The sequence below is a fragment of the Babylonia areolata genome, chromosome 16 (genome assembly GCF_041734735.1).
Source record: "Babylonia areolata isolate BAREFJ2019XMU chromosome 16, ASM4173473v1, whole genome shotgun sequence".
Classification (NCBI taxonomy): Eukaryota; Metazoa; Mollusca; class Gastropoda; order Neogastropoda; family Buccinidae; genus Babylonia; species Babylonia areolata.
In genome coordinates this window covers 30337885-30347884 of record NC_134891.1, presented here as the reverse complement: position 1 = coordinate 30347884, position 10000 = coordinate 30337885, and the positions used below count along the sequence as shown (strand labels likewise).

The 10000-nt window shown below is 41.5% G+C and overlaps 1 protein-coding gene across 1 annotated transcript in view; it reads right to left on the bottom strand.

Annotated features, from left to right (window-relative positions):
- Positions 1–9906, bottom strand: part of LOC143290983 (lysophospholipid acyltransferase 6-like) — a 46449-nt gene extending 36543 nt beyond the window's left edge. Inside the window, exons 1-2 of the mRNA XM_076600569.1 lie at positions 9547–9906; positions 3930–4075 (exon numbers count right to left, since the gene is read on the bottom strand). Of these exons, the coding sequence (XP_076456684.1) occupies positions 3930–4075; positions 9547–9627 (227 nt within the window). The 5' untranslated portion in view covers positions 9628–9906. The remainder of the gene's footprint in view (positions 1–3929; positions 4076–9546) is intronic.
- Positions 9907–10000: the final 94 nt, after the last annotated feature.

Below are 10000 nucleotides of genomic sequence, written 5' to 3'. Positions count from 1 at the left end.
ACACACACAGACACACAAAAGTACTCTTTTTCTCCCTTACCCCCTTACCCACCCTCAATGTCCATCAAGGCCTGCATGTAGTAGTATTTAAAACAAATCTAACAAGAGAGGCAAGACCTTCAAGACTCACTTGTGATACACTTAAAAAAGAAATTCCAAGCTTTTTATGTATTGAGTATAATTTCAAAATGTAATGTTTAAGATGAGAAAGATCAGTTTAAAGCAAATTAAATCCCCTAGCATTAATTTCCCTTTTTTACTATCTGCACCAAAACGTTTGCAAAATAAATAAAACTTCCATGCTTAGCAAAAGAAGTTCCTGTTTGAACAAAAAATGATAATAATGACTGCTTTTGTTGTTGGGTCAGAATATCAGATCAAAGTGCCAAGTTTAGAGAATACAAAAAATATAAATATAACAGTAAATGCAGTTTGCATATAATTAGGCTTCATCTTTTTTTCTTTCTTTTTTTTTGTGTGTGTGTCCATCCCAGAGATGCAATATTGTTTTAAACAAGATGAATGGCAAGAACTGAATTTTTCCTATTTTTATGCCTAATTTGGTGTCAACTGACAAAGTATTTGCAGAGAAAATGTCAATGTTAAAGTTTACCACGGACACACACACACAGGCACAGACACACACACACACACAGACAACCGAACACCGGATTAAAACATAGACTCACTTTGTTTACACAAGTGAGTCAAAAATACAATCACAGCTGTTGACATAAATGATATAGTTAGATGGAAAGTCATATTTCAAATAACTTTACTAAACTTGACTTTTCAACAGGTTTTTTTCTTTCACCATGATCAATTAATCATTGTTGAATATTTGAATTGGACTGGATGCAATACACCCAAAATATCAGCTGCTGTGTTGTAACCTTCACACCTAATTTTGAATTCAATTTCATAATCATAATGTTTATTCAACCTGAGCAATCACTATACCAAGCTGAATGAAGATCAGATGCAAGACAAGGTTCCCCCACCTCACCTAGCTTACTCCTCTATTCCATGGTATCCCCAACACCTTAGATTCTGAGATGACGCTATTCCATGGTATCCCCAACACCTTGGATTCTGAGACTGCACTATTCCATGGTATCCCCAACACCTTGGATTCTGAGACTGCACTATTCCATGGATCCCCAACACCTTAGATTCTGAGATGACACTATTCCATGGTATCCCCAACACCCTGGATTCTGAGATGACACTATTCCATGGTATCCCCAACACCTTGGGTTCTGAGATGACGCTATTCCATGGTATCCCCAACACCTTGGATTCTGAGATGACGCTATTCCATGGTATCCCCAACACCTTGGATTCTGAGACTACACTATTCCATGGTATCCCCAACACCTTGGATTCTGAGATGACACTATTCCATGGTATCCCCAACACCCTGGATTCTGAGATGACACTATTCCATGGTATCCCCAACACCTTGGATTCTGAGACTGCACTATTCCATGGTATCTCCAACACCTTGGATTCTGAGACTGCACTATTCCATGGTATCCCCAACACCTTGGATTCTGAGATGACACTATTCCATGGTATCCCCAACACCCTGGATTCTGAGATGACACTATTCCATGGTATCCCCAACACCTTGGATTCTGAGACTGCACTATTCCATGGTATCTCCAACACCTTGGATTCTGAGATGACACTATTCCATGGTATCCCCAACACCTTGGGTTCTGAGACTGCGCTATTCCATGGTATCCCCAACACCTTGGATTCTGAGACTGCACTATTCCATGGTATCTCCAACACCTTGGATTCTGAGATGACACTATTCCATGGTATCCCCAACACCTTGGATTCTGAACTGCATCCACTTTGAGAAATGACGGCTGAAAAGGTCTTGTCAACACTGATCCTGCCAAATTTGGCTTCTTTACTATGTTGCAGTGGCTCAGAAAGTGTCAGTGCTAAATGTCTCACACAAACACACACACACACACATATGCACACACATGCCCACACACACACACACACACACACACATACACACACACACACAACAAAGGTGACTATACATAGAGTCACTTTGTTTACAACAGTCCAGTTTGCACACAGCACACTGAATCAGTGGGAAAGGTGAAGCTTCCCATGACAGACTACCTACCTACCTACCAACCCCTTACTTTTGTTATCTTTCACCAGGACAGACTACCTACCTACCTACCACCCCCTTACTTTTGTTATCTATAACCAGGACAGACTACCTACCTACCTACCACCCCCTTACTTTTGTTATCTATCACCAGGACAGACTACCTACCTACCTACCTACCTACCACCCCCTTACTTTTGTTATCTATCACCAGGACAGACTACCTACCTACCTACCTACCACCCCCTTCCTTTTGTTATCTATAACCAGGACAGACTACCTACCTACCTACCACCCCCTTACTTTTGTTATCTATCACCAGGACAGACTGCCTGCCTACCTACCTACCTACCAACCCCTTACTTTTGTTATCTATCACCAGGACAGACTACCTACCTACCTACCTACCTACCACCCCCTTACTTTTGTTATCTATCACCAGGACAGACTGCCTACCTACCACCCCCTTACTTTTGTTATCTATAACAAGGACAGACTACCTACCTACCTACCTACCACCCCCTTACTTTTGTTATATATCACCAGGACAGACTGCCTACCTACCTACCAACCCCTTACTTTTGTTATCTATCACCAGGACAGACTACCTACCTACCTACCAACCCCTTACTTTTGTTATCTATCACCAGGACAGACTGCCTACCTACCTACCAACCCCTTACTTTTGTTATCTATCACCAGGACAGACTACCTACCTACCTACCACCCCCTTACTTTTGTTATCTATCACCAGGACAGACTACCTACCTACCTACCTACCAACCCATTACTTTTGTTATCTATCACCAGGACAGACTACCTACCTACCTACCTACCAACCCATTACTTTTGTTATCTATCACCAGGACAGACTGCCTACCTACCTACCTACCACCCCCTTACTTTTGTTATCTATCACCAGGACAGACTGCCTACCTACCTACCTACCACCCCCTTACTTTTGTTATCTATCACCAGGACAGACTGCCTACCTACCTACCTACCTACCTACCACCCCCTTACTTTTGTTATCTATCACCAGGACAGACTACCTACCTACCTACCAACCCCTTACTTTTGTTATCTATCACCAGGACAGACTGTCTACCTACCTACCTACCACCCCCTTACTTTTGTTATCTATCACCAGGACAGACTGTCTACCTACCTACCTACCAACCCCTTACTTTTGTTATCTATCACCAGGACAGACTGTCTACCTACCTACCTACCACCCCCTTACTTTTGTTATCTATCACCAGGACAGACTGTCTACCTACCAACCCCCTACTTTTGAATTCTTAAATCAGTCCTTACAGACAGAGAAACTGTCAGTAAAACACTGTTATTCAATATCTTGCAACAACATCCAATCAAAAACAGGCTCACATATCACACAATATTAAATATAATTCAATGAAATTGAATGCTTGGGTGCATGCATATATGTGCGTACACACACTGAAATTCACACATCACAAGTAGAAAAATAATCAGGAACAATGACATGGGAATAAGGAAATAAAAGAATTTAAATTGAAATGATGGTGCCGGCCTACAAACGGCAGTTTAAAAAAAGAAATCATGATGATGTGATGATAAACGTGGGACAATGCATACACATGCACTTGTAACACAAAACATTTAGATATATATATATATATATATATATATATATATATATATATATATATATATATATATATATATACTCCATTCTCCAGTCAGCCTCTCCCTATTCCCACCAGATCATGCCAACTCTGACAAGAACAGCTCTGACAAGACTTACTGTCCGAAACAGAAGATGGATAAAGCGATTCCGGCAACAAGCTCAAAAATCAGTCTGGCGGCAGGGGGCGTGGTGGTGGGAGCCATGACCGAACGAAAGGGAACAGCCAGCAGTAGACCCACAAGTTGACACACCAGGAAGTTCAGCTGTACAACACACATACACACAATCACACAATACACACGCACACAATACACACGCAAACATACCCAAGCATACACACACACATCATATAATATATATGGATACATGTATGGATACACACACACACACATCAGAGATTGATGTATCGATACACACCACACACACACACACACACATTCACACACACAAACATGTGCGCACACACGCTCACATGTACACACTCACTCACACACATACACTCTCACATACACACAATAAAACAGATTAATTACCGACTGAGCCAGTTTACAGATCAAGAAAGGAGTGATGTCAGACACAGTGCTCATGAGTTATACTGATCTACAGAAAAGGAAGGCACAACATGCCGGCCAAGAAAAAAAACAACATGCAAGGATTGTGATATGCTGGAAGATGAAATTTATTTTCTTGACCAGCAAATCTTTTTATTTTTTTAAATGACAGAATAGAATTTATCAGAAAAGTATCTGCACAATCAAATTTTGTTTCTTTGAATGAAAGTTAATGAAGTCCAATGTTCATGTTCAACTTAAGTTTTACACATAAATTATGCTCAATTCAATTTTCTACATGTATTCACAAACGTTTTAAGAAGGGACACTGAATATTCCTTTTTGAGTATCCTGCTGGGATTTGAGGAGAAATAACACATACACACTCTCTCTCTCTCTCTCACACACACACACACACACACACTACTAATAATAATAATTGTAGTTAGATAATTTTATGGTGCACCCCTCTCTCCATGCACATCACAAGCTTTAGTTATCCTGTTTTTCACTCTTTGCCTGGTATCAAAATTTGAAAATAATCTGCACAGAGGTCTCATGTCACGATCATTAACAGACACTGAGACAGATCTAAAAGTGAAAACCCACTTGACACAATCAATGTCTATTACAACAAAAACATAAACAAAAAATGCCAGGGGGTGCTGTATAGAGAGGGCTCATCCCTGGGGTATCAGATCTCCATTGTACAACTTCTCAGGGATCAATGGACTGCACCAAAAGTCCTAAAAGGAACACACACTGCATTCTGATGACTATGCAATACTTGGCAGGCTCATTATTGTGGCAATACATGCATCAACTGTTCTGCATATCACACTCTATTCAGTCTCTGTGCAGATCATGCTTGTTGTCAGACATTTTACTTGGCAGACTCATTATTGTGGCAATACATGCATCAACTGTTCTGCATATCACACTCTATTCAGTCTCTGTGCAGATCATGCTTGTTGTCAGACATTTTACTTGGCAGACTCATTATTGTGGCAATACATGCATCAACTGTTCTGCATATCACACTCTATTCAGTCTCTGTGCAGATCATGCTTGTTGTCAGACATTTTACTTGGCAGACTCATTATTGTGGCAATACATGCATCAACTGTTCTGCATATCACACTCTATTCAGTCTCTGTGCAGATCATGCTTGTTGTCAGACACATGAATGCTGCTTCATGCTGCTGACATCCATTGTTCTCACTGACCACACGATTGTTCTCACTGACCACACATGATTGTTCTCACTGACCACGCATGATTGTTCTCACTGACCACACGATTGTTCTCACTGACCACACATGATTGTCCTCACTGACCACACGTGATTGTCCTCACTGACCACACATGATTGCTCTCACTGACCACACATGATTGTTCTCACTGACCACACATGACTGACCACACATGATTGTTCTAATTGTTCTCACTGACCACGCATGATTGTTCTCACAGACCACACATGATTGTTCTCAATGACCACACGACTGTTCTCACTGACCACACATGCTTTCAGTCACACGCTGGTCAACACCTTCAAATATTTATCAAAATTATTAACAAAGAGGTGGATTTGGGGGTAGGCTTATGTATAGATGTATTTCCAGAGAGAGAGAGAGAGAGAGAGATTTTTAAAAAGTGTTAGGTCAAAGTGTCAAAATGCACTGGACAAAAAACAATGATCTGAATTTCTGATTCTATTGTTTCCTTCAATGACAAACAGAGGTGTCTGGCATGGCGCTGTGGAACCTTGCCTTTCAAAAGAGTGAAGGAGTGCTGACAAGACACAGAATCTAGAGGAAAATTCTAACTGGTTGTAATCACCGAACATGTAACTGGAATATACTGACTGTGATTGCCATAATGATTAGTGCTTTACATCTTGTTCCCAATTCTTTTGTGAAACTCTGCTTAGTAACAAACTGTATGAAATCCCCTTCTCACACCATCTTCACAATGCTGTTGGTTTCATCATTAACCCTTTCAGTGCCAAGCCTATTTTATGTTTAGTGACAATGATTTGCCATGGGATGTTTTGGTCTGGGAGGGGTAAGACTAAGAAAAAAAAAAGATTGTAGCTTGCAAACTAGTCAAAGAAAGTACATATGATACTATAACCAATACTTTTCTGAAAGGAAAATAAAATACAATCTTTTTTTTTTTTAATGAAAACTGCTCATGAATTGAATCAATGAATTATTCTGCAATAGGAAAAATCCTACAATGACACAAATGGAAATTTCCATCCTTGGGCACTTTTCTCCACACCAGAAAGGGTCAGAAATTTCCATCCCGGGGCACTTTTTTCCACACCAGAAAGGGTCAGAAATTTCTGTCCTGGGGCACTCTTTTGCACACCAAAAAGGGTCAGAAATGTCCATCCTGGGGCACTTTTTTCCACACCAGAAAGGGTCAGAAATTTCTGTCCTGGGGCACTCTTTTGCACACCAGAAAGGGTCAGAAATGTCCATCCTGGGGCACTCTTTTGCACACCAAAATGGGTCAGAAATGTCCATCCTGGGGCACTCTTTTGCACACCAGAAAGGGTCAGAAATGTCCATCCTGGGGCACTCTTTTGCACACCAAAAAGGGTCAGAAATGTCCATCCTGGGGCACTTTTTTCCACACCAGAAAGGGTCAGAAATGTCCATCCTGGGGCACTCTTTTGCACACCAGAAAGGGTCAGAAATGTCCATCCTGGGGCACTCTTTTGCACACCAAAAAGGGTCAGAAATGTCCATCCTGGGGCACTTTTTTCCACACCAGAAAGGGTCAGAAATGTCCATCCTGGGGCACTCTTTTGCACACCAGAAAGGGTCAGAAATGTCCATCCTGGGGCACTCTTTTGCACACCAAAAAGGGTCAGAAATGTCCATCCTGGGGCACTTTTTTCCACACCAGAAAGGGTCAGAAATGTCCATCCTGGGGCACTCTTTTGCACACCAGAAAGGGTCAGAAATGTCCATCCTGGGGCACTCTTTTGCACACCAAAAAAGGGTCAGAAATGTCCATCCTGGGGCACTCTTTTGCACACCAGAAAGGGTCAGAAATGTCCATCCTGGGGCACTCTTTTGCACACCAAAAAGGGTCAGAAATGTCCATCCTGGGGCACTTTTTTCCACACCAGAAAGGGTCAGAAATGTCCATCCTGGGGCACTCTTTTGCACACCAGAAAGGGTCAGAAATGTCCATCCTGGGGCACTCTTTTGCACACCAAAAAGGGTCAGAAATGTCCATCCTGGGGCACTTTTTTCCACACCAGAAAGGGTCAGAAATGTCCATCCTGGGGCACTCTTTTGCACACCAGAAAGGGTCAGAAATGTCCATCCTGGGGCACTCTTTTGCACACCAAAAAAGGGTCAGAAATGTCCATCCTGGGGCACTCTTTTGCACACCAGAAAGGGTCAGAAATGTCCATCCTGGGGCACTCTTTTGCACACCAAAAAGAGTCAGAAATGTCCATCCTGGGGCACTCTTTTGCACACCAAAAAGGGTCAGAAATTTCTGTCCTGGGGCACTCTTTTGCACACTGGGAAGGGTCAGAAATGTCCATCCTGGGGCACTCTTTTGCACACCAAAAAAGGGTCAGAAATGTCCATCCTGGGGCACTCTTTTGCACACCAGAAAGGGTCAGAAATGTCCATCCTGGGGCACTCTTTTGCACACCAAAAAGGGTGAGAAATTTCCGTCCTGGGGCACTCTTTTGCACACCAAAAAAGGGTCAGAAATGTCCATCCTGGGGCACTCTTTTGCACACCAAAAAAGGGTCAGAAATGTCCATCCTGGGGCACTCTTTTGCACACCAGAAAGGGTCAGAAATGTCCATCCTGGGGCACTCTTTTGCACACCAAAAAAGGGTCAGAAATGTCCATCCTGGGGCACTCTTTTGCACACCAGAAAGGGTCAGAAATGTCCATCCTGGGGCACTCTTTTGCACACCAGAAAGGGTCAGAAATGTCCATCCTGGGGCACTCTTTTGCACACCAGAAAGGGTCAGAAATGTCCATCCTGGGGCACTCTTTTGCACACTGGGAAGGGTCAGAAATTTCTGTCCTGGGGCATTTAAGGGTTTAGTAACATTCACACAGTAAGTAGTCATATTTACAAAATAATTCTTATCTGCTGGGTTTAATTTGTATGAAAAATGCTGACAATTACCCAAACTTAAAGATTTGGATAAATCTATTTCTTGTGAGAATAAATGTCCATTGCTGCACTTAATTACTCTGTGACAATAACAGTAACATTTGATTGAACACTAATTCACAAAGTGTTTATGAACCTTTCATTCACTGATAAAACAACTTTGCAGTGTTCAATGCTGCTTTTACAAGCTTTAGTTTTCTGAATTAGCAATTTAGTATGATTTCTAAGGACAGAACAGACCTTACCAGCATGGGAGACAATAAAAGCATGTTTTGCTTTCTGAACACATTCTTCTTTTGACCACATCCTCATCCTTTCACAAAGATAAAAATAGTCCAATGGGATTATGGGTAATGGGTTGAGACAAAAAGGAAAATATTTATTTGTAAAGTAGTTCTTTCACTGACTTCTGATGGCTTGGAGAGAGTCTATTCTGGTGGGTGTGTGCAGGGGAGAGGGGAGTAGGCGCTCCTAAAAAAGAAATAGATAAATAAAATAAAATAGAATAAAATAAAATAAAATAAAATACTACTAGTACATCAATGACTGCTGGGCTACATTTTTCATATTGTTAATTCCTGTCCTTTTATCTTCCCCGCTAATCTTAATCTTACCTGTGAGAACACACATACACACACGCGCGCGCGCGCGCGCCTACACACACACACACACACACGTAAAATGAGAGAATACTTTCAATTGTGTCTGTCCATAAGAATACTTCATTAATCCAGCATCAGTGGAAATCTTCCCTGACCTCTACGTCTGGTATTCCGCCGACCCTTCGATCACTTCCAATTTTCTCATGCTTGCTGCTGCACGCCGATCGATTTGCGGTGCTAATGAATCACCCAATCCTCATTTACTGGGGGAAAATGTTATTCATAAAACAAGTAGCACATCATTGTCACTCCAGAGTAATGTTTAGCAAATGAATGTTATTACTTGTCCGAATGTGCTGGAAATGAGAAAATAAGCAAAAAAAGATCTTAAGTACGTGTTAATGCTTTCTTTCTCACCTGATCCAGTGGAAGACCAATAACTGGGACCAGATGTTCAAGCAATCTTGATCCAGCGTAAAATTCTCCTTTCCTTGTCATTGTCGGGCAGTAGGTGAAGAAAGATGTAACAATGTGTCCGCTAACTATCCAAAGACAAAATATGAACGATAAATTGGTCTGTACGCGGTAGAAATGTTAATGAAGAAGGCGAGACTGACCCTGGCTCTCTGTCGTCGGTTGTGTCGGCTGCTCTCATTCCCACAACCACATAAAGCGCCACACCGGAAACACAGCAGACGCCTCGAGTGAAATGGGAATATCAACTTTTCAAAATTATATTGAGTATTTGAATGAAAGTCCGTGTGAAAATCATATTACAAAATCGTTTTCAAGTTCTTTTCACTTCAGGAAAAAGTTACTACAGTTAGAAGGCCTGTAATATACTAATTCTAGAAAAACATTTTTCATGGAA